Source organism: Pipistrellus hanaki (genome assembly GCF_964339955.1).
Source record: "Pipistrellus hanaki genome assembly, chromosome: 15".
NCBI lineage: Eukaryota > Metazoa > Chordata > Mammalia > Chiroptera > Vespertilionidae > Pipistrellus > Pipistrellus hanaki.
Genome location: NC_140517.1, coordinates 21,470,808 through 21,494,652, shown reverse-complemented (window position 1 = coordinate 21,494,652; position 23,845 = coordinate 21,470,808). Strand labels below are relative to the sequence as shown.

Here is a 23,845-nt window from a genome sequence, read left to right as displayed (position 1 = left end):
TATGATTTTCATCTCAAGGCGATATCATTCTCAATTGTGAAACATTTCTTTCATGCTGTCTTTTAGGTCACTGATGAGAATGTTTCTGCTCATATGCTGAATTTTTAAATTCAAGAAATTGGTTTTTGTTTCAAATTTCAAGGTTTTTTTAGTGCTCTACTTGGATATCCTTGAAAGCTCTTATTGACACATGAGTTAGGGTTCTCACTGGATGCTTCCAACGGTTCTACTTCAACTGCCAGCAACCTGTAGCAGGTGTCTAGCTTCGTTTGTCTTCTTTTTATTATTCTACGCGAGTTCTTCTTTTCATTGTGTGCTCATAATTTTTTGGTTTTTTTTTAAATATATATTTTTTATTTCAGAGAAGAAGAAGAAGGGGGGGAGAGAGAGAGAGGGAGGAAGAGAGAGAGGAGAGGAGAGGAGAGGAGAGGAGAGGAGAGGAGAGGAGAGGAGAGGAGAGGAGAGGAGAGGAGAGGAGAGGAGAGGAGAGAAATCAATGATCAGAGAGAAACATTGATCAGCTGCACTCCCCATACTGGGATCCGAGCCCGCAACCCAGGCATATACCCAGCACTAGGAATCAAACCCTGACCTTCTGGATCATAGGCTGATGTGCAACCACTGAGCCATGCTGGCCAGGCTGTGCTCATTGTTTTGTCAGGTCAAGTTTTGGGTCTTCATGGCAGGCCCAGAGTTTCTGCTCTTTGGAACTGACAATGGGCAGACTTTAGCTGTTCATGTTCAAGGAGGGTCTTTCTCTGTGCCTCTGGATCTCCTCAACTGTAAGGAAATCTTCCCCAACCTCAAAACCAGGGCCAACTCAGCTCCAGAGTGCATCCTGACCCCTCCGGGTCCTGTAGGACTCTGGAGTGTGTGCACCTTTCCTGTAAAAGGATGCACACGTCTTGTGGCTGAGCACTCACCAGGACCCACAGCATCCTGGTCTATCCACTAGGCTACTCCATCTCTGCATCTTGGCTCCCTCCAGGGTCAGCACTCCAAGGTCCCAGGGTGGCCAGTTTCTCAGTCACACCATCCACGTGCTGCCAGCTCGCCCATAGGTGATGACTAGGATGGAATATTCAAGTTCCTACACTTTCTCCTGGCCTGTTTTTCTGAATCTCACAAGTTTAGACCAGTTGAGTAAAGGCCCTTTTCTATTAACGGCAAGACTGGATATAATACATCAACTTAAAAGAAACTATTTGCTTTCAGAGAACAATTTGACATGTACCCAAAAGTACATGGTCTTTCTTTTCTCTCTTTAATCTATTATTCCATTACTAAAGATCTAGCCTCAGGAAATAATTTTTAATCAAAAAGTGTTATAGGAAGTCTTTCATTATTTATAATGTGAAAAGCTACCAACAACCTGTCCATCCATGAGAGAATGGTTAAGTGAGTTAGGGACTCACACTAATGAAATAGGCATTAATGGCTGGAAATCATATAATAACAGAAAAAATGCTACAAATCACCTGTGAAGCGGATAAAGGGCACACATTCATATGCATTAGATGACTCTATGAATATATCCTAGGCAAAAAATTATCAGGCAAAGGAAATATAGCAAAGTGCTAATAGGGATTATATACAGGTTGTTTATGGGAATTTTTCCAAGTCCCCCTCCTTTTCTTTTCCTGCTCCAAATTAAATATAGTGTGTGATAAAACGGCACTAAAAATTCTCTTTGTGAACCATCCACACAGCTGAGTAAAGGACTGGGAATTGATAAAGTAATTGTGCCTTGTAAATAAATGGTTTCTTCAGAAGGGGCTTAAAGTGTTTATTGACAGTTTTCTGGGGCTTTAACCTCTCTCTCAGCAAATGTTTTATGAGTAAACTCCATCTCAGTCCTCACTGGATCAATCATTTGCTCAGACAAATCTCCTGTGAAGCTGTTTACGAGGGTCTCTCTCTGGTATGACAGAGGATACGGTGATAAATCAAACAGGGTGTGACCTTGGACAGTGAAAAAGCCAGGGTCTATGGAACACAATCCGGCTCGGCTTTCCAGAAACTCCTGTCGCAGTGTGGGGCGGACCACCGCTGGCCTGGTGGCTCAGAACCAGGTGACAGCTTTGGAGTTAAAGAAAAACCCGAAAAGCAGCAGCTGAAATGAAATCTGACATACTCAGTCATTTCCTCCAAAATCCCTTCTCAGAGCAGCTCTGTGAGAGTCACTGCTCCACCTGGAACCCACACGATGGGCCTGTATCACCGCCACACTCCATGGGCATCCCCAACAGCACCCAAAGCGTGAAGCTGCCCACACCCAGGACGTCAACTCTGGATAAACACATTTTCTCTTAAATATAGTAACTTGCTCTGCTGCCAGCGGTACCTAATTATTTAAATTATGTATAATGTTTCCAAGTTGTTCACGACAGCTTTGCACAGCAGTATCTAGACAAATACTATCCAACCGCCATCTGAAACTGCTTTGATCACTTCAGTTTTCAGAGGAACGTCTGCAAAAGGGCTTTTACACACAGAGGATGTGTTGGCTGTGTAAGAGGGCTGGGAGAGGTCAGCTTGACTCAGGCAAGATTTCTTCAAGCTTACTATTTGTTCCAGGCTTTTGCGGAAGGCCCAGGCTTTACAATTTTACCATCCTTCTCAATGAACTGATCCCACTAATTCCATATCTGGCGATCGATCCTAAGGAATTACTTCAGAATTATAGGAGGGAAAGAGTAACCACAGGAAGATGTTCCCGAGAGCCTTATTTGTAAGTGGCGCCTGTCTAAATGTCCAATTTAGGGGAATGCTTAATCTGTGGTCCATCGGCTTGATGGAAAAATCTGTCAGCCATTAAATGCTAACGAAGACTAATAGTATGAAAAGTGCTTATAATCTTGCTTTAAAGCAGTGGTTCTTGATTGAGGATGACTTTTGCCACCCTGGGGACATGTGACAATGTCTGGAGTTAGTTTTGACTGTTTATACTAGGGGAAGGGCGTGCTACTGGCATTTAGTACCATAGATCAAGGGCAGGGATGCGCCCAAGCATCTTATATTGCATCGAATAGCTCCCACTACAGAGAATGGTCTGGCTCAAATGTCAGTAGTGCAAACAAATAAAAAACCCGGCCCAGCCAGTGTGGCTCAGTGGTTGAGTGTCGACCTATGAACCAGGAGGTCAAGGTTTGATTCCAGGTCAGAGCATGTGCCCAGGTTGTAGGCTCAATCCCCAATGGGGGGGGGGAGGGGGAGGGTGTAGGAGTCAGCTGATGAGTGATTCTCTTATCAATGTTTCTCTCTCTCCTTCTCCCTCTCTAAAAGCAAGAAAATATATTAAAACAGCCGAAACCAGTTTGGCTCAGTGGATAGAGTGTCGGTCTGCGAACTGAAGGGTCCCAGGTTTGATTCTGGTCAGGGCATGTACATTGGTCACGGGCACATCCCCGTTGGGTGTGCAGGAGGCAACTGGTCGATGTTTCTCTCTCATCGATGTTTCTAGCTCTCTATCTTTCTCCCTTCCTCTCTGTAAAAAATCAATAAAGTATATTTAAAATATATATATTAAAATACTACCAATAAAAATATCTTTAAAAAACTGCTTTAAAGAAAAAAATTATACATGTATACAGGAATTTGTTATTAACATATCACACTTAAAAAATGCATTGGCCTGGAAATGAAGGAAGCAAACAGACCAAATGCTAGCTTTATCTACTCGACTCTTCCCCCAAATTGTAAGACCATATTTTCTACACAATCTGGGCTATGCATGGTTGTTTTGTTTTGTTTTGAATCCTTACCGGAGGATATTTTTTCCACTGATCTTTAGAGAAAGTGGAAGGGAGAAAGAAGGTGGGCGGGGGGCAGGGAAGGGGAGAGAGAAATATTGATATGAGAGAGAGAGATGGACTGGGGCTGGGAATTGAACCTACAACTGAGGTATGTACCCTTGAGCAGGAATCGAACCTGTGACCCCTCAGTTTGTGGGCCAAGGTTCTAATCACTAAGAAAACCAGCCAGGGCATGCATGCAGTTTTTAAAAATTATTTATGCAACATAATATTCTATGGCTTCAGTCTGTTAATGGACTTCTTAAAGACCTCAGATAGTCTTATTAATGATTAATTGACAAATGCATAATTCATGGCAACAGAGAAGAAATTTAAGACTTGCTCATTTCCAACAAGGAACCCACTGGCTGACTCAGGCACCTGGTAAAAGGAGGAATTGATATAAACTTTCATGAACAAGCATTTCTATCACTGGGAGAATCATGAAAGGTGATTTTTTTATCCATAAATCAAGGTTCAAGTGAAAACTATAATTTTCACATAAACACTGCACTTATTTTGACAGAGTCCAAAGCACTACCATTTAAAAATTGTTTCAAAATGGAAAACTTTCCATCATCTGCCCCCTTATCTTTTGGAGACAGGATTTCATCATTGTGAGGGTATGTCTTATCCACAGAAAGTGATGCCCTTGACGGCCACTGAGGTTCTAGGACCCCAACTAGTGCTCCTTTTAAGTCTCTGCTGCCTGTTTTTATTGCTTTCTGTCTCTTCTTATTTTTGTATCCCCTTTCATCTCGATGCTTCTAAAATGCTTTGGAATGTGAAACTGTCACAAGTGCCAAACTGAAACAGCTCTGCAGAAAAGACTCTGTTCTCTCCTGTGAATCGAGTTCGTGAATTTTTACTGCATGGACATGGCTGTTAAAATGTTTCCCCACCTCTGCCATCCTCCTTTCCCATTTGGTAGTTCTCGGCTAGATTCTGGAAATTCCCAAATTAGCAACTTCCCTTCTTTTTGTTGTTGTTGTTAATCCTCACCCAAGGATATTTTCCCATTGATTTTTAAACGGAGAGAAACTTTGACATCGATGGGTTGCCTCCCACAAGCTTGGGCCTGGATCAAGCCTGCAACCAAGGTACGTGTGCCCATGACCAGAAATGAACCTAGGGACCCTTCCGTCCACAGGTCAACGCTCTATCCGCTGAATCAAACCAGCCAGGACATTGCTGTGTATTTCTTGCAGCCAAAAGAATGGCAAACCATACATGACTTCTCTACCCAGAGAACAACCGACTGAGAAAACAAGAGGTGTATCCAGAAGCACTGACTAAACCTACTGGGGTCTGGAACCATGATCATAGTTTATCCCAAGAAAACTGGACTGACCACAGAAATCCTCCCTGCCTACACTGGATTTTGTAGCAAGGGGCTGGAAAGGTCTTTGGAGATTGTAATGGCCACGCATGAGCACTTGCAAAAACTATGCTGAGTGGGTTTCATTCTGTGGAAGAGACCACCAAGAAGATTCAGAATCTGAAAGTCCAGAATCACAGTAAGGATCCACATCTTCACCCACCATCAAACCAAGGCCTTCACTACCTACAGCTTGGAGCTGTGTTCTTGGCAATCCATCTCAACATCTTGCATAGTTCAAGGAGGCCAAGCCCTTTCTGCTAAGTCTACCCTAACTGGCTAATGAAAGAAGGGATTAAACATCTTCAAGACCCTGGCAAAACAAAAAGACCAAAAATGCAGGCTCCTCCAGTAGCAGAGAGAACCGCAAGAAGAGTGCTGCTTCCTGTGGGAAACTGTGCTCTGTGAATATCCTTCCCCTTGGCAAGGTCTTGTTGGATGCTTTCAAGGGATTACCCAAGACCAACAGGCAGAGAATGGCATCCAGGAAGGATGAACTTATCTAGAAGAGCATCATCTTGTCTGGCTCTTGCTAAAATGAAACTATGAGGAGTTGCCAAAGAGCTTCTCCCTTTCCAATGACATAGCCACTCCTAGAATTATGCAGTATTCTCCAAGGAGGATGGATGCTGAGAGAGAGAGAAAAAAAAAACAACACCTAGGACCTATGGGGAAATCTGTAGCTGAAAGGAATTCTTTTGTAATGATGTGACATGTTGGGCTACATAATTCTCGGTGGGTTTAAGTCCACCAGCCAAGCATTTACTCCTCGATTCTTTCCACCCCACCAGCAGACATAGCTCAGGGAACCCCAAGGTGTCTCTCCACTCACCAGCACCGGCCGCATCTCACAGAAAACCAGGAGGGAAGCCAGCTCAATGTCTTCACTGTACCCATTCTTCAGAGGAACAGATCTAAATCCTGCAGCAGGATGGAAAAACAAGGCAAAGGCAGGCAATTAATGTCTGACCCTGGCTTTCTTGGGGTGCCCAGGGGTCACATGCCTGGTTCAAGGCACAGAGAGGTCAGTGCCCCATGCTGGGGCTGACTTTCTGGAAGCCAGAGGTCCCGTCCTGATGGTTACAGAGAGGGGCTTCGGGAGGCAGCCTTGACTGACAGGTCCATTCGGAGAAGTGAAGTTAAAAAAAAAAAAAAAGAAATCTGCCAACTAGAAATGAAAATGATTCCCTCAGAAGAAATTAAAACCCACAGAACATTACACATTGAATTTAGAGTGGCGGCAGCTGTGGTTCAATTCCTTAAGTACTCCAGAGGCCAAAGACTCAAAAGGATAATGAATCCTCGCATTCATTTCCTCCACTTAGCCCTTTACAAAGCGCAGGAGGGAGAGTGTCTTTAAAGATTTCCAATGGGAGGAAATCTTCCTGTCCCTTGGCAGTTCAGAGCAGTATTGATTATCCTCTGCTGAAAGTCTTTCCCTGTTTACACTTAGGACCTGAGTCTGACAACCAAATGTTTGCTTAGAGGAGGTGGAGGTAGAGCTGAATTCCACCACCCATTAAGTAATGTTTGAGGCAACACTTGTCAAAGGTTGGCTGGTTTGCTTGTTTTAGTTAAGCAGTATAAATGAATACACGGTAAAAATGCAAGCCTCGCCCCCACCCACGCATAAGCCCTGATTCCACAAGGAACCATTATTAACAGTATCATCCCAAACCAGGCTCTGCATTTGTTTGAATTTCCTTTAAAATTGCAAAGGATAGTACCCTGACCTAAGCAATTCTGAACCTTCCACTTTCCATTTAATCCTGTGTCTTGGGGATTCACTATATGGCTCTAGGTTGACTTGAGAGCTTTTTTTTTGTTGTTAAATTAAAATTTTAAATTTAAGTTAATATACAATATTATACTAGTTACATTAGTGTCAGTTGTATAATATAGTGATTCTACCTTTTTATACCTTATAATGTGATCACTCCACTAATTCTAGTAGTCTTATTACATACTAGAGGTTTGGTGCACAAAATTCGTGCACTTGAGGATGTCCCTCAGCCTGGCCTATGTCCTCTCAAAGTCCTGGAGCCTTCAGGGGATGTCCAGCAGGGGGAGTGGGCCTAAGCCATCAGTCGGACATCCTTAGTGCTACCACAGAGGCAGGAGAGGCTCCTGTCATTGTCACTATGCTTGTCAGTTGTGAGCCTGGCTCAGGGCTTCTGGCTGAGCGGCACTCCCCCTGTGGGAGCACACTGACCACCCACGGGAAGCTCCTGCATTAAGCGTCTGCCCCCTGGTGGTCAGTGCATGCCATAGCAACCAATCATTCCACCATTCAGGTGATTTGCATATTAGCCTTTTATTATATAGGATTATTGACTATTCTCTTTTACTTTTTTTCAACCATTCCCAGCATCTAGTAACTATTCCTTTGGTCTGTCTATGAATAGTTTTTGTTTTGTTTGTGGGTATTATGTTTCTTTTTCTTTTTCTTTTTTTCTTTGTTTCCACAGATAAATGAAACCATGGTACTTGTCTTACTCTAACTTATTTCACTTAGCATAATATCCTCAAAATCATATTGTCATAGATGACAAAATTTCATTTTTTTATTGCTGTGTAATATTCCATTGTGTGTTTGTGTGTGTGGGTGTATCACACCCATTCATCTATTGATGGATACTTAGGTTGATTCCACATCTTGGCTTTTGTAAATATTGTAAATAATTGTACAATGAATATAGGCTGCATATATCTTTTCGAATTAGTGTTTTTATTTCCTTCGGATAAATACCCAGAAGTAGAATCTTCATCCTGTTTTTCATATTGACTACACCACTTTGCAGTTCACTCACAGTGCACAAGGGTTCCCTTTTCTCCAACACATTACTTTTTGATAACAGCCATTCTGACTGGGTGAGATGATATTCATTGTGGTTTTGATTTGCATTTCCCTGATGATTAATGATGTTGAACATCTTTTCATGTCTGTTGACCATCTGTATGTCTTCTTTGGAGAAATGTCTTTACATATATGTCCTCTGCACATTTTTTTAGATTGCTGTGGGGGTTTTTTGTTGTTATTGAGTTGTATGAGTTTCTTATAGCTTTTGGATATCAACCCCTTATCAGATATCATTTGTAAATATATTCTCCCATTCAGTAGGTTGGTTTTTTTGTTTTGTTGATGGTTTCCTTCACTGTCCAGAGCTTTTTAGTTTGAGGAAGTCCCATTTGTTTATTTTTCCTTTGTTTCCCTTGCTTGAGGGGATGTATACTAAGATATTCCTCAGATTGGTGTCAAATAGCTTACTACCTATCTTTTCTTCTAGAGGTTTATGGTTTCAGGCCTTACAGGTAAGTCTTTCATCCATTTTGAATTTATTTTTGTATACGGTGTAAGAGTGGTCCCATTTCTTTCTTTTTGGGGATGGGGGTGGGGGAAGGCATATATCTGTCCATTTCCCCAGCACCACTTGTTGAAGAGACTGTCATTATTCCATTGTATACTCTAAACTTTGTTGTAGATCATTATAGTTAACCATATAAATGAGGGTTTATTTCTGGGCTCTCTATTTTGTTCCATTGATCTATGTGTTTGTTTTCTGTGTCACTACCATGCTGTTTTAATTATTATAGGTTTGTAATATAGTTAAAATCAGGAAGTATTATACCTCCAACTTTGTTCTTTCTCAAGATTGCCTTGGATATCTGTGGTCTTTTGAGGTATCATATAAGCTTAGAACTAATTATTCTAGTTCTGAGAAGGCCTATTGCTATTTTGTTGTCATTATTAATCCTTTCCTGAGGATATATTTTCCATTTATTATTTGAAAGTAGGAGAGAGAGAGAGAGAGAGAGAGAGAGAGAGAGAGAGAGAGAGAGAGAGAGAGAGAGAAACATTTATGTGAGAGAGACACATCAGTTGGCTGCCTCCTGCACGTGCCCTGACTGGGGCCAGGGATTGAACCTGCAACTCAGGTACATGCTCTCGACCTGGAATTGAACCCTTAATAGTGCACAGGCTGACACTCTAACCCAGGGGTGGGGAACATTTGGTTTGGCCCTGCCAGGGCATTTAGGGTGGGTTAATTAAATGTTTGACCAAATATAGCAGGCTAATTTTTTAAAATTAAATTGATTGGGGTGACATTGTTCAACATGAACATAACAGCTTTTAGGTGTGGGATTCTACATTACAAGATCTGTATATTGCATGCAGGCTAATTTTTAAGTGGATAATCCCTATGGTTTATGAATGATGTTATAAATATCATCCCCTGCAAGTCTAACCTCTAAGCAAAACTGGCCAGGGCAGCCATTGTTATTTTGATAAGAATTGCATTGGATCTGTAGATTGCTTTGGGTAGTATGGTCATTTTAATTATATTAATCCTTCCAATCTGTGAGCATGGTATAGCCTTCCATTTATTTAGGTCCTTTCACTTTCTACAGTGTTTTACAGTTTTCAGAGTACATGTCTTCCATTTCCCTGGTTAAATTTATTCCTAGGTATTTTATTCTTTTTGATACAATTATAAATGGTATTGCTTATTTAATTTCTCCTTCTGAGCTTTCATTATTAGTGTATAGAAATATGACAGATTTCTGTATATTAATTCTGTATCCTGCTACTGTACTGAATTGTTTTATTAATTTTGGGGTGGATTCTTTAGGGTTTTCTATATATATAGTGAGTTTTACTTTCTTTCCAATATGGGTGCTTTTATTTCTTTTTCTCATCTACTGTGGCTAGCACTTCCAACACTATATTATATAGTAATGATGAGAATGGGCGTCCTGATCTTGTTCCTGATCTTAGGGGAAAAACTTTCATGCTTTACCACTGAGTATGATGTTAGTTGTGTGCTTATCTATATATCTAAAACTATATCTAAATCTATATCTATATATCTATATTTCTATATCTATATCTATCTATACATATATATATATATCTATATATACATATATATATGAGAGAGAGAGAGAGAGAGAGTCTTAATTAAGTTAAGCTCCATCTATATCCACTTTGTTAAGAGTTTTTTTTAAATCATAAATGGGTATTGAATTCTATGAAATGTTTTTTCAACATTTATTGATATCATCATGAATTTTATCCTTGGTTTTGCTGATGTGATGAATCACAGTACTAGTTTTGTGGATGTTGAACCACTCATGCATCCCTGCTATAAATCCCACTTGATTATTGTGTACATTCATTTAAAATACTATTAAATTTGTTTTGGTTTTTTTTGTTGATAATTTGGCATCTATGTGCATCAGAGATATTGGCCTATAATTCTCTTTAGTGTTTTTGTCTGATTTTGGTATAAGGATTATGCTGGCTTGTAGAATGAGTTTAGAAGTACTCCTTCCTCTTCACTTTTTTGGAATAGTTTGAGAAGGATAGGTACTAATTCTTCTTTAAGTGATTGATAGAATTCACTTGTGTAGTCATCTTATCCTAGGCTTTTGTTTGTTAGGAGTTTTCTTTATTTGATGTTTCAGTGTTATTGCTAGTAATTGGTCTGTTCAGATTCTCTGTTTCTTTCTGGTTTAATTTTGGAAGGTTGTAAATCAATTTCTTCTAATTTGTTGGCATATAATTGTTTATAGTATTCTTTAATGATCCTTTGTATTTCTGTGGTGTTGATTGTAATCTCTCATTTCTGATTTTATTTATTTGTATTCTCTCTCTCTCTCTCTCTCTCTCTCTCTCTCTCTCTCTCTCTCTCTTAATGAGTATTGCTAGAAGCTTGCCAACTTTATTTATCCTTTCAAAGAACCAGCCCTTATGTTTTTCTATTTATTTCCACTTTGATCTTTATTATTTCCTTCCTTCTACTTACTTTGGGTTTTGTTTGTTCCTCATTTTCTAGTTTCTTCAGGAGCAAATTAAGATTGTTTATGTGGAATTTTCCCTCCTTCTTGAGGTAGGCCTATATAGCTAGAAACTTTCCTGTAATAAGTGCTTTTGCTACATCCCATACATTTTGGAAGGTTGTATTTTCATTTTCATTTGTCTCAAGGTAGTGTTTGATTTCTTTCTTGACTTCCTCTTTGACCCACTGGTTGTTTAGAAGCATGTGCTTTAATCTCCATGTATTTATGATTTTTCCAGTTTTCTTCAGTAGAGGATTTCTAGTTTCATGCCATTGTAGTTAGAAAATATGTTTGATATAATTTCAATCTTCTTTAATTAACTGAGGCTCATTTTGTGACCTTGCAAGTATGTGATCTATCCTGGAAAATGCTCCATGGGTAATTTACAATTTTGGGGTGAAATGCTCTTAAATGTCTATCAAATCAAACTGGCCTAATGTGGAATTTATGGCCATTATTTCTATATTAAATTTCTGTCTTAATGATCTATCCACTGAGGTTAGTGTAATACTAAAGTCGCCAACCACTAAAGTATTACTGTTAATTTATGTCCGTTAACATTTGCTTTATATACTTGGCTGCTTCTATATTGGGTGGATAGATATTTACAATTGTTATATCTTCTTCTTGGGTTGACCCCTTTAAAATTATGTAATGCCCTTCTCTATTTCCTTTTACATTCTTTGTTTTGAAGTTTATTTTGCCTGATGTGAGTATGAGACCCCAGCTTTCTTTTTGTTTCTATTTGCATGGAATATATTTTTCTATCCCTTCACTGTCAGTTTGTATGTGTTTTTCAGTCTAACGTGAGTACCTTGCAAGCAACGTATAGACAGGTCATGATTTCTTAGCCATTCTGCCACCCTATGTCTTCAGTTGGAGCATTTAGTCCATTTAGTTCATAGAGTAATTATTGATCACTATGTGCCTGTTGACATGTTAATTTTCTTGGTTGGTTTTGTTGTTTGCTGCTCCTTCTTCTTGATCTTTCCTTTTAATATTTGGTTTTCTTTTTGTATGATTTTGGTTTATGACTACCATGAAATTCATATCTATCTGTATATCTATGTGTGTGCATGTGTAGATAGACAGATCAGTCTTTTTTAAGCTGATAAGCATTTATGTTCAATCATATTCTGAAAGCACTATATTTTTACTCCCCCAACCCCAATTGTTTTTAATATCATGTTTTCTTTTTGTTTTGTGTAGCCCCTGATTATTTATAGTTAATTTTGCTACTACTGTCTTAATCTTCATATTAGTTTTTTAAGTGGTGGATTCACTGTGATTATTATATATTGGCCTTTACCAGTGAAATTTTTTTCTTTCCTGTATTTATTTCTAGGTTTGGCCCTATCTTTTTTGCATAAAGAAAAAATCCTTTAACATCTCTTATAAGGCCATTTTACTGGTTGTGAACTCCTTTAGTTTTCCTTGTTTGGGAAAATATCTTTTATCTCTCCTTCAATTCTGAATGACAGCCTTGTTAGATATAGTATTCTAGGTTGCAAATTCCTTTCTTTTTTAGTTTCTTTTCTTTTTCAATTACAGTTTATATTAAATAGTATTCTGTATTAATTTCAGATGTACAGCATAGTAGTTGGATACATTCCTTTCTTTCAGCACTTTAAATATCTCCTCCACTACCTTCTGACATGTAAAGTTGCTTGTGGAGAAATCAGCTGATAACCTTATGGGTTTTCCTTATATGTGATTTGGTGTTTCATTCCTGGTGCTTTTAAGAGTGTCTCTCATTCTTAACTTTTACCTTTTTTAATTACAATATGTCTTGGTGTGGGTTTCTTTGGAACTCTCTTTGCTTCCTGGACCTGGATGTCTGTTTCCTTTGCTAAATTAAGATAGTTTTCAGACATTATTTCTTCAAATAGTCTCTCTGCCCCTTTCTCTTTTCCTTCTCCATCTGGACTCCCTATAATGCAAATGTTAAGACGTTTGATATTATCTCAGAGATCTCTTATATTACCCTCATTAAATTTTTTTCATTTTGCTTTTCTGATGGGATTATTTTTCCTTTCTGTCTCCCAGGTAGCTAATCCATTATTCTATATTAACTAATCTGCTAATTCCTTCTGTATTCTTTATCTCTGATTGCTTCTTTATTACATTTTCTCTCTCTTCATTATGGTGCTGAGTTTCTCTACTGCATGACCATGTTCATTGAGTTTTCTTAGGACCATTTCTTTGAAAAGTCAGGCAAATTACTTACATCCGCTTCATTAGGGTTTTTTTCTGGAGATTTTTCTTATTATTTGGGACAAATTCTCCTGTTTCCCTATTTTGTTTGACTTACTGTGTTTGTTCCTAGGAGTTGCGTAGACTAACTACCCCTCCCCGTCTTGAAAGAGTGGTCTCTCTGTAGACTAGGAGTTGAATAGTTTCGGCAACCAATTGTATTCACAGAAGGTATGTGAGGTGCCTGTGTGTCACCTTGGACTGAGTGACAGGTTCCAAGTGGAGCCAGTCTGCTGTGTGCACTTCCTTGCCCTTCTAGTCTGGGTGAGGCTATCTGATGTAGATGGGATTGCTAGGTACATTCTTGGTGTTCCCTGTTGCTCTGTCTGTGATCAGAACAGGGTCAGGGCCTGGGTGGGGCTGCTTTCCATGCTTGTATCTTAATGCCCCACCAGTTCTGCCCGTCTCTGGGTGGGGCAGGTGTGCATGTATGCACAGCTGCCCTTTGCTTGTTCTGCTCCCTCAAGGCAGTGCAGCTCCTCTGTGCTCAGCTGCAGCAGCAGCCCTGTGTGCATGTCCTGTTGGTTTAATTGTCCACCCTTAGAGCAGGATCTGGGTGGGACTCCTCTGCATGCCTGTTTCTCAATGCCCTAATGACTCTGCATGAAAGACTGCCTCACCTGGAGAAAAAGCATACAGGAGGACCACCCTACTCACTCTGCCTGGGGCAGCTCTGTGTTTGGGCACTGCCACGTTTTGCTATGTCTCTGTGGACAGTGGGAGTCCCTGGTGTGTTCAGTCCAGCGGGTGTAAAAAGCAGCACCCTGCTGTATCCACTGGATCAATCTCCTGGTGGAGAAGCCTGCTGGGGCCTGCAGGCCAGCCTGAGAACCTGGGTGGGCTCCTGCACGCTGTCCCGCTTTGGGGGAAACAAACAATGGCGCTCACTTGTTCCTCTGGGTCTGTGTTGCTTCCTCAGCTCCCAGAGAGCTGTCATGGCACCCACTCTTCTCTCTGTGGTCCGTTTCTCCTGCTTGTTAGAAGCTGTTCAGCTGGTTCACTGTTGTCTCTCAAGAGGAACTATTCTAAACACAGATGTACATTTTTGAAGTGTTCTTGGGAAGAGGCAAGCTCAGCATTCACCTGCACTACTGCCATCCTGGGCCTGCCTCTCTGACTTGAAAGCTTTTTATTTGCATTTTATCTACTGACTCTCAGGACAAGCAATACTCAAATTAGGGGCACCCCCACTGTTTCACCATTCAGGTTTTGGTTTGTTTGATGATGATTCTTATTTCTCTTAGAGAATCTTTTACTATTAGTTGGCTTATAACCTGTGAATAGTATCTATTGAACCAACTGCTTTCCATTGCTTAAGATGAGGATATTGGCATGCTTACACAACCCTGTACGCCTTCTTCCCCCCTAATTTGGTAAAACTGCATTATTTCTACACTGGCATGGTGTATAGTCTATGTTCCATTTTATAACCATAATTCTCCCACAAAGGGAGGCTTGGTTATATTTTTTTGACATTTACACAGCAAAACTAAAAGAGAATATTATAAGGACCACTTGTATAACCATTACCTAGATCTCATCATTAACCTTTTACTATACTTTTTTAATCACATTTCTCCACCCATCAAGCTATCATGTGTGTATTTCAAAGAAGACATCTGTACGCTTCCCCCTGAATATGTCAGCATGCATCTCATTAACTAGTGCTCAATATTTATTTTCACTGTGTTCTTTTTCTGATATAAAGTTGATACAATGACATGCACAATTTAAAAACAAACAAACACATGTTCAATTCTCACCACCCTTTTACTGAATTTTTCTGTTGCTATCTTGGCTGGTAAACGCGTCGTCTTTGTTCTCTTCAATATGAACTCCTGGGACATATAATCCCTGAACTGTGCATGTTTGAATGCATCCGCCCTTTAATTTTATGCCTGAGTGCCAGTGAGTGGGTTTAAAACTCCCGAGTCTGTCTTTTCCCTGGAGGGTTTTGGGGACATTGTTCTCCTGGAATACTGCTGCAGAGAGGTTTCCTGACCTATTTGCCCTTTACACAGGTGATGGGAATTTGGTTGCTGATTTGTATGCTTGGTGACTTTTGCCTGGATCCCCACAGAATTCTTGCAGTCGAGCTTAGAGCTTCCTCGACTTTAACGAAGGTGTGAACCACGTGTGGGTCTTCTTAAAATGCAGATTCTGGAGGGCTGGGGCAAAGCCCGCGATCCTGGATCTCTAAGGAGCTGGTCTGTGAATAGTGGGGAAGAAGACAGTCTCTGTGGACAGACTGTTAGAATGGACTGGGATCTGAGCGCTCCGTGGTGTCTGAGGAGGCCGCCAGGCAGCCCGAGCCCTCCACGAACATGGTTCCAAGGAAAGGGGGGAGCACTCAGCATGTGCCTCTGAATTTGGAGAAGAGTGGGCTCTGTCCCCTGTGCCTCCAGCTCCGTGTACCTCCCCTCACTGCCCAGGTCTGGTGGATACAAGCAGCCCTTCCTGTATGCTGGGGATTAGGACTGAAAGGTGTTTGCCAGTTTCACCGAAAACAATTCGTTTCTAGGTGTGTCACAGAGGAAAGGGGATTAGAGACTTCTTTTGAAGGAAGAGCAGTATTTTGGCTTAGCAAGAGTAGAGGCAGCCTGGACAGCTAGAAGAACACAGGGTTTGAGATCAGACTTTCCTACATTTGGATCCAGCGATGGTCTTACAGGTGTGTGACCTTGAGCAAGTTCATTAACATCTCTAGGCCCCAACGTGTTCCAAATTTAAAAGAAGCAGAGGTGATAAAACCTCTCTCACTGGATTGCTATGAGGATTAAAGGGGAAAGAGTTTAAGGCACCTCACACAATAGATGTTTTCCTTCCTTCCCGAGCTCCTGCTGGCTTAAAAGCTTAAGCGCATCCCTAATGACAATGGGCAAAGTTTATTTTTGAGTTCAGAAGGCCCCCCCCCCCCATGCCTTCTGCACAAAGGGCTGGTTCACTCTATTTCATCTCCTCCATGAATATGGATGTGCCAGGCAGTGTCAGAAGCTGGAACAGGGAGAGTCTCCGTTTCCATCCTCCTTGAAGTTTTAGTCTTTGTTTTTTAAATCTCCAAGCTGGGCCATAGCCTTTTCTAGATAAGTCGACACTGTGTGGCGGCAGGTGAGAAGGGTTCATCAGCTCTGACCTCCCCAAGGCCTTGGGAGGGGCTGCGGTGCTCATGTCCCTTAGCCTTTCAGGGGACAGAGGTAACAGCTGGGTGAGTCCACATGCAGGGTGGACATGGGTAGTAACCATAAAAAGGAATTGTTCCTAAGCCTTATTTTAAAAGAGGCACGTTACAAAGTTACGGGGGGCGGGGGGGGGGGGGGGGGGCAGTTGTGCAATATCAGGCCTCTGGGACTTACAAATGAGCATTTGCTTTCCTATTAGAGTATATTTCTAAAGTTCTAAAAAACGGGCAGTTTAAACATTTCTCAAGTTCTTGTTTAATCTGTTCATTTGCTTAGGAATTTGTTTCCTTGATGGTAATAAGATGGGCAGCCCCAGTCTAGCTCAGTTTTCTCAAGTGCCATCCTGGGATCTGTCTGAGGAGCTAGCTAAACACGCAGATTCCTAGGGCCCAGCCTGGACCAGCTGAATCCACACTTAGGAATGGGCTCAGGAACCTGCATGTTCTAACCAGTGTCCCCAGCATGCCTGGCAAGTGCCCAGTGATGGAAATGATCAGACTTGTGTGTGTGTGTGTGTGTGTGGGGGGGGGGGGGGGTGCGCTGAGACCACCAGGAAACAGGACCAAAAGTTTCCAAACAGCATGGAGAAAAGAATGCTTAGAAAACAGGGAAACAGTGACCTCATGAGGAATCCAGAAGGATCTATATGATCTTACATCTCAAATACTAAGAAAGGGGAGGAAGGGAACTCAACATCAAGTGAGGGTCTGTTTGGCAACATTCTACATAAAACCCAGCAGGAAAATGAATCAGAGAAACTATACAGGAAGCAGCACCAAGCTCCTCCGCCCAAATCTCCTGCCTGGGGGAATCTGTCTGGCCCGGAGCTGTGGGACTCAGTCTCCTGATTCCCAGCAGCTGGTCACATGACCCAGCTTGGTCCCAGGCAAATATAAAATGCCCCGTCTTAAAGTATAGGGTTTTGTGTTTTGTTCAGCATAGAAGTTACAATTGAAAAAAAATCAACCATCCCATGGAAGAGGCGAGTGAAGCCCTGAAGCTTCAGCAATTTTCCCAGCTGCCTCGGAAGAGGCAGACCTACGACCTGTGACGGTAATTCACTCCATTGCTGGAGGCCTTCTCCTTCCCGGCCAGGGCGAGGGTGCGAGGCCCAACTAGAGGCAAGCTTCTGGCTGAGGACAGGCATCAGCTTCTCACCTTCCCAAATGAAATCACACCACAGTGCCAGGAGGAAAATGAACTCACAGGCCAATTCCGTCACCTTCCCGGTGCCTGTGCGGAATGAGGGCCTGCACGTGTGCAGCCCACGGGAACTACCACGAGACCAGCCGCCTAAGCCCCCTAATCGGTTTTGCAGAGACTTCAGAAAAACAACAGGAACAGCGCGTTCTCATTCTTTTTAATCCAGCAGCGCAGACCACAGAACAATGCCAGCCCACGCAGAACCTCTTAATGAGAAGCCGCTTACCTGACTTGATTCCTTTAATGGGGTAAGTAGCATGCGCGAGAAAGTTGGGGTCGCTGAACATGTCTTCCTCATACACCACAAAGCGCAGGAATGCCAGGTTTGGGTCGTAAATTTCGAATGTCACCTTCTCCTGCGTAGAAGCCCACACAGGGCTTAGGCCATTGTCATCTGGAAGGTGATGAAAGCTCATTAAAGACGCCATTTGTCCTACCCCCTCCTGGGAAAACCATCTTTCCATGCATCGGCGGGGCTTTGAATCTCCTTAGCAACTGTGTACATATGCATCTAAGAAAATAGGAATCATCTCCTTTCCAGTGGCAATCATGGTAAAGCGGTATTCACAGGCCTGAGTGAGGCCGGGGGAGACCTCTATATACAGCCCCCATCTCACCTCCCCAGGATGCAGAAGGGAAAGGAGGCCGGAGCAGAGAAGGAACAGGTGGGCATGGGAGAGTGGAGAGGGAGAGGGGGTGGGTCAGGCTGTCTGAAGAGGCAGAGCCAGCATGGGTCTGTGGTTGTCAGGGGAGAACCTACCACCCTCCACAAACGCCGGTTTCACTGGTCAGCGTGTGAGCTGCCACTGAGCCACCTCTCACTGGGAGCAGTGACCCCAGCCTCCCAGTTCACGGCGGCGTCTTCCTGGCTTAAAATGGAAGAACAAGCATTTCCTAGGTGCCCCTGCCCTCTGTGGGAAAAGATCCCCCAGGTTAGGCTGCAGCCTGCAGGTCAGGCACCACCTCCTCTGTGTGTCTGCTCTTGTCTTGGGCTGAGGAGATGCAGGTGGGGCTGTGGCACAGAGCAAGGTCCCTGCTGCCTGCATTACAGCAGAGCATCACAGCAAGGGGCAGAATCCGACTAATCACATGGCTCCGTTTCCCCTCCCCAAGCTGAACCACAGTGAGCCAAAGGGATGAAGGAAAAGACATGGCCAAGCAAAGTGCCTTACAAACCCCCTACCATGTGACTCAACTCGCTTGAAGTTCAAGAGAAGGATGTACCCAGGCAACTTACTCACAACCGTCGTCTTAAACTTGTTGTTGTCATATTCGGCTCCGCATATTTCCACCTCCACAAAGGGACATGCAATGCTTCGTCCGAGCTTGGGGAGATGACGAGCCCCGAGAACCTAGGATACAAAGGTAAGTGCTGGAGTTCTCTCAGACCCTTCCTGGGAAGCGCTAACAAGTTCTGTGTGGGTGGGCAGGCAGGAAGCTCAGGTGGCTTCTAGGGGCAGACCAAATGAGTGCAAACCAGCCTCCATTTCTTCACTGGAGAAGCTCTGACCACCTTGTCAAGTGGATCCCACCACTGTTTCCTTCTCGTGGATAAGGAAATGGGGGTGGATTCCTACAGCTGTGAGGACAGGGTTGGGGAGCCTTTTCTCTGCCAAGGGCCATTTGCATATTTAAAACACCATTCAAGAGCCTTAACAGAATTATCAACTTAAAAGCATCAGCCTGCGGACTGAAGGGTCCCGGGTTCGATTCCGGTCAAGGATATGTACCTTGGTTGTGGGCACATCCCCAGTAGGAGGTGTGCAAGAGGCAGCTGATCGATGATTCTCTCTCACCGATGTTTCTAACTATCTATCCCTCTCTCTTCCTCTCTGTGAAAAATAAATAAATAAATAAAAATATATTTTTTTTAATTAGCCTGCTATATTAACTACCCCCTAATGCCTTGGCAGGGCCAGATGGTCCCACCCCTGTGTTAAGGTGAGCTAGGAGCAGAGTGCCCAGACCATCAGAATTAACAGGAGGACCTCACCGGAACACAAAAACGCATCCGCCCACGCCCAGGTGTGCACTCACAGAGAGCATTTAATCACTTGATTCCCAGCTCCCAGGAAAAGATGGGGGAGTGTGTGTGATTATCTTTTAAAGGTCTTTGGTTGCAAAAGCTTCATTTTTCCCCCCTCCTTAATCTTATGAGAAATGCAACTTTTTTTTTCTACCTTGCATAGTTTCCACCTTGCATAGTTTCCAAAAGAGGAAATAACAAAAAATTCTCATAAATAGATCATATATTCTCTGAATTTTAAAAAGCTTTCACCCTTAAATATAGCCATTGTGGGGACAAACACTCCCCTCCATAAAGACCAAAGGCCCGTTTTCCTGGCCAGAATCTGTCCTCGCTGGGCCCCAGGAGATACCCTCCTGAACCCTGCAAGAGCCGGATTCATACCTTAGCCCCACAGATGACATGGGGGTAAGGTGTCCAAGATGGATTTGAGAGGGTCGCCCTTTCTCCTTTGGGGTGCCCTGTAATTGAGATCCTCAAACCATGTGATGGTTCAAACAAAATGACAGGCGTCACTAGGCCCTGGCTCCCTGAGTGAGGAAGGAGAGTGTGGCCTTACCTTGACCGTCAAGGTCATCAGAATCTTCCGCTGGGACTCGGGTGGCATGGGGTCGTACTTCTCCGTCCTCATGCTCTCAGGTTGCAGGACGTAGCCGGTCCTCCCGTTGAGTGAAAACAAGGCCTGGTTCATCTGCATGTATTTGTCTGGGAAGGAAAGGCACTGCTGATAGAGGTCAGGCAGGGAAAGGCTGGCCTCCTGGGCCAGGCGGGGAATGATTTGCTCATTTTTCCAAAAATAATGATAGCCAGTTGTTAAGATATCTAAACTCAAAATATGGACGTTTTTTTAAAAAAAAATCCATTGAAAATTCATATTACTGGGAGAAAAATATGAGCTTTAAAAAAAAAAAGATAATTAAAAACTACTCAAAGCTAAATATGTCTACGTAGGAAAAAAATCCACAAAAGTTAAGACATGCTGTGGAAAGAAAAATCCTAACTCAAATGGCAAATAAATATCCGGTGTCCCCCCAAAATGTATACACACTTTGAATAACTATTCATTCCAATGGGTTAAATCTGAAAAGAAACCTGAAAAGAAACAAACATTCATTGAGCTATCAGGTAAAAAAGTGTGTGTACAGTTTTGAGACACCCTGAACATATAAAGTTAACCTACTAAGAGATCTGATACATGTGTGCTATAAATACCTACACCCCATTAGAACAGCTGGGTCAGAAACGTGAACAGTCTTTAGAAAAGAAAAGAAAAAGCAAGTGCTTCCTAAATACATGAGAAACTGCTCCTGTGACTTATAAGAGCAAAACCAGTAAGGGAAGCTTCAGTGACAGCAGTTTTCATCTATCAATTAGGTGGGCAAAGATTCGAAAGTGTGATAAAACTAAGTTGATGGAGTTACGCCAGAAGGATGTATTCAGATGCATTACCAGTTTGCAATCATCGCACGTGCAATCTCTAGGGAGATGTGTGACCGAGCGTCTCAGCTCAGGCACCACCGGATGCAGGTGTGCGGTGGTTGTCCTCAGGGCCAAGTTGATCAAAATGCTAGTGACGTCTGACGCACCCTGCCTGCCTGAGAATTGTCTGACAGATGCAGCGCCCCATCTGTGACGCGGTGCTCACAGAAGGTTGCAGAAGGCAGAGCCATCTGGAATAGCAAAAGAGGGGAGTAACCTAAATGTGCCTCAGCAGGGGGCGGCTGAATAAACGATGGTTCTAGTCAGTGGAATCCTGCACAGGCATAAAAGCCAGAGAGAGGACACCACCGACGAACAGATCCCCAAAAGAGGCTTAACCAACACCCAAAGTGCAAAACGCCGTAATTTATGCCGCCATTTGTATAAAGGAGTTCTGCATGCTGCTTCCTCCCAGCATGTAGTCCTCAGAGATGCACCAGGAAAGGAGGAGAGCGCTGAAAAAAGGCACTGAACACCTTCACCCACTGAGCCTGGAGCTGATGCAACCCCTGAGCTTTTTAATTACATGAGCTAATGCATTTCCTCTCTCTCTCTCAATCCAGACTCACTCCGTGTTGTCACTTGCATCATGGAACCTGCCAAATACCATTGCCTAGCGTCAAGCGTGCTCATCAGTTCCCTCAATCACTCTGTTCAACCGATGGCCCTCACCCTTGCATGGCTGGCTGAACCTGTTCCTCAAACAAATCACATCTTCTGGACACCACATCCCCTCGGTGGCCTCAGCAGACTGCCTGGACTCACACCACCATCATCTTAGATTTAGTGGCCACAAGAAGCCCCACTTAAAACAACAAGAAATCCCACTGCACAGGAGAACATATTTGCCAATGATATCAGATAAGGGTTTAATCTCCAACTTTTATAGGGACCTCACGCAGCTTAACAAAAAGAAGATAATCAGCCCAATCAAAAGATGGGCAACTGATCTAAATAGACATTTTTCGAAAGAAGACAGAAGGAAGGCCAAGAGACATATGAACACATGCTCAAAGTCACTAATCATGAGATGCAAATCAAAACGACAATGAGGTACCATCTCACACCTGTCAGAATGGCTATTATCAACAAATGACAGGTGCTGGCAAGGATTTGGAGAAAAAGGAACCCTCGTGCATGGCTGGTGGGAATGCAGACTGGTGCAGCCACTATGGAGAACAATATGGAGTTTCCTCAAAAAACTAGAAATGGAACTCCCATTTGACCCAGTGGTCCCACTTCTAGGAATATATCCCAAGACACTAGAAACATGAATCAGAAAGGATATATGCACCCCTATGTTCATAGCAGCACAATTCACCATAGCTAAGATTTGGAAACAGCCTAAGTGCCCATCAGCAGATGGAGTGGATTAAAAAACTGGTACATCTACACAATGGACTACTACGCTGCAATAAAAAAGGAGTTCTTACCATTTGCAACAACATGAATGGAGAGCGTTATGCTAAGTCAAATAAACCAGGCAGAGAAAGATAAATATCACATGATCTCACTCATTTGAGGAATATAATGAACACTATAAACTGATGAACAAAAATAGATCCAGAGACAGGGAAACATCAATCAGAATGTCAAACCTCTGGGAAGGTAGGGGACAGTGGGGTAAGGGGGAGAGATCAGCCAAAGGACTTATATGCATGCATATAAGCCTAATCAATGGACACAGACAACAGGGGGGTAGTGGGGAAATAAGGACACATATGTAATACCTTAATCAATAAAGACATTTTTTTAAAAAAGCTCCACTTTACCTCCAGTCTGGAAGTTGAGGGCCACCATTTGGGAGCCGCACAGCCAGAGGCGGAAGGGGTCGTAGTTGGAGGAGTCCACCCTCTGTCCCTTCGGGTAAACACGGGTCAGGCCCTTCTGGTTGTACTTCAGGAGCTCGATGGGTTTCTGTCTGACGACGCTGTCGGCTTTCGTCTCCACAAAGGAACGGATTTCTCGGAAGTCGGGATTTTCTGCACACAGCGACAGAGGCACCGTTTACTCTGTGTCCCCTGCGTTTTATTTAGTGCAGAGGCTTATAAAAGAAAACCAGGACTCTCTGTGACAAGACGCGCACGTGGTTCTGCTGATATTGCCATAATTGGGACTGCTATGGGCTCCTCGGCTTCGGGGAGCCTACGTAGCTATTAAAAGTGCCAAGGGTTCCCGCAACCTTTTCATCTAGTATTACTGTCATTTTCTTTTGGTTTAAAATTAACAGCAGCCTTGCACAAGAAAACACAAAAATGGTACAATTCTAGAAAGAGGGGATGGCCTCGGGGGTTAGCATGTAGCAGGAGATCTTAGGAGCGCTTTCTCATCAAAAGTACTATAGATACAGGAGAATAAACCAAGCCTCTTGGTGGAGGGAGAATGGAGTGCCCACAGGAGGAGCTGTGAAGGAGGAGGGGGCAGTGAATGGGGGGAGAGGGGTGGGAATATGCAAACAATTCTTTGTTGGATGAAGCTTTGCTACTACATAGCCAGCTGTGGTGGGACAGCCCGGAAACCTGCGGAGAGGAGGTGCCTCCCAGTGACCATTAACTCTGGGGTTTAGTACTGTTCCTCTGGAATCACAGGTTCTTGAGATCAAAGGTAGGATCTGCTCAAAGAAAGGGGGAAGAGAATGTGAATGGGACCATTCTAAGATCAAAGAATTGGCTACTTTAGAGAATTTGGTAGA

The 23,845-nt window shown here is 42.9% G+C and overlaps 1 protein-coding gene and 1 long non-coding RNA gene across 4 annotated transcripts in view; one reads left to right on the top strand and one right to left on the bottom strand.

Moving 5' to 3' along the window:
* The window catches only part of LOC311633248, a 51,632-nt gene extending 32,759 nt beyond the window's left edge, over window positions 1–18,873 (top strand). Inside the window, exons 2-3 of the long non-coding RNA XR_014796921.1 lie at window positions 17,815–17,896; window positions 18,762–18,873. This is a non-coding gene — a long non-coding RNA (uncharacterized lncRNA). The remainder of the gene's footprint in view (window positions 1–17,814; window positions 17,897–18,761) is intronic.
* The window catches only part of PLCG2 (phospholipase C gamma 2), a 148,793-nt gene that overhangs the window by 12,961 nt on the left and 111,987 nt on the right, over window positions 1–23,845 (bottom strand). For all 3 annotated transcript variants that reach the window (XM_084905552.1, XM_084905553.1, XM_084905554.1), the window contains exons 27-31: window positions 22,926–23,135; window positions 20,234–20,379; window positions 18,886–19,000; window positions 17,875–18,042; window positions 6,005–6,093 (exon numbers count right to left, since the gene is read on the bottom strand). In XM_084905552.1, the coding sequence (XP_084761678.1) occupies window positions 6,005–6,093; window positions 17,875–18,042; window positions 18,886–19,000; window positions 20,234–20,379; window positions 22,926–23,135 (728 nt within the window). The remainder of the gene's footprint in view (window positions 1–6,004; window positions 6,094–17,874; window positions 18,043–18,885; window positions 19,001–20,233; window positions 20,380–22,925; window positions 23,136–23,845) is intronic.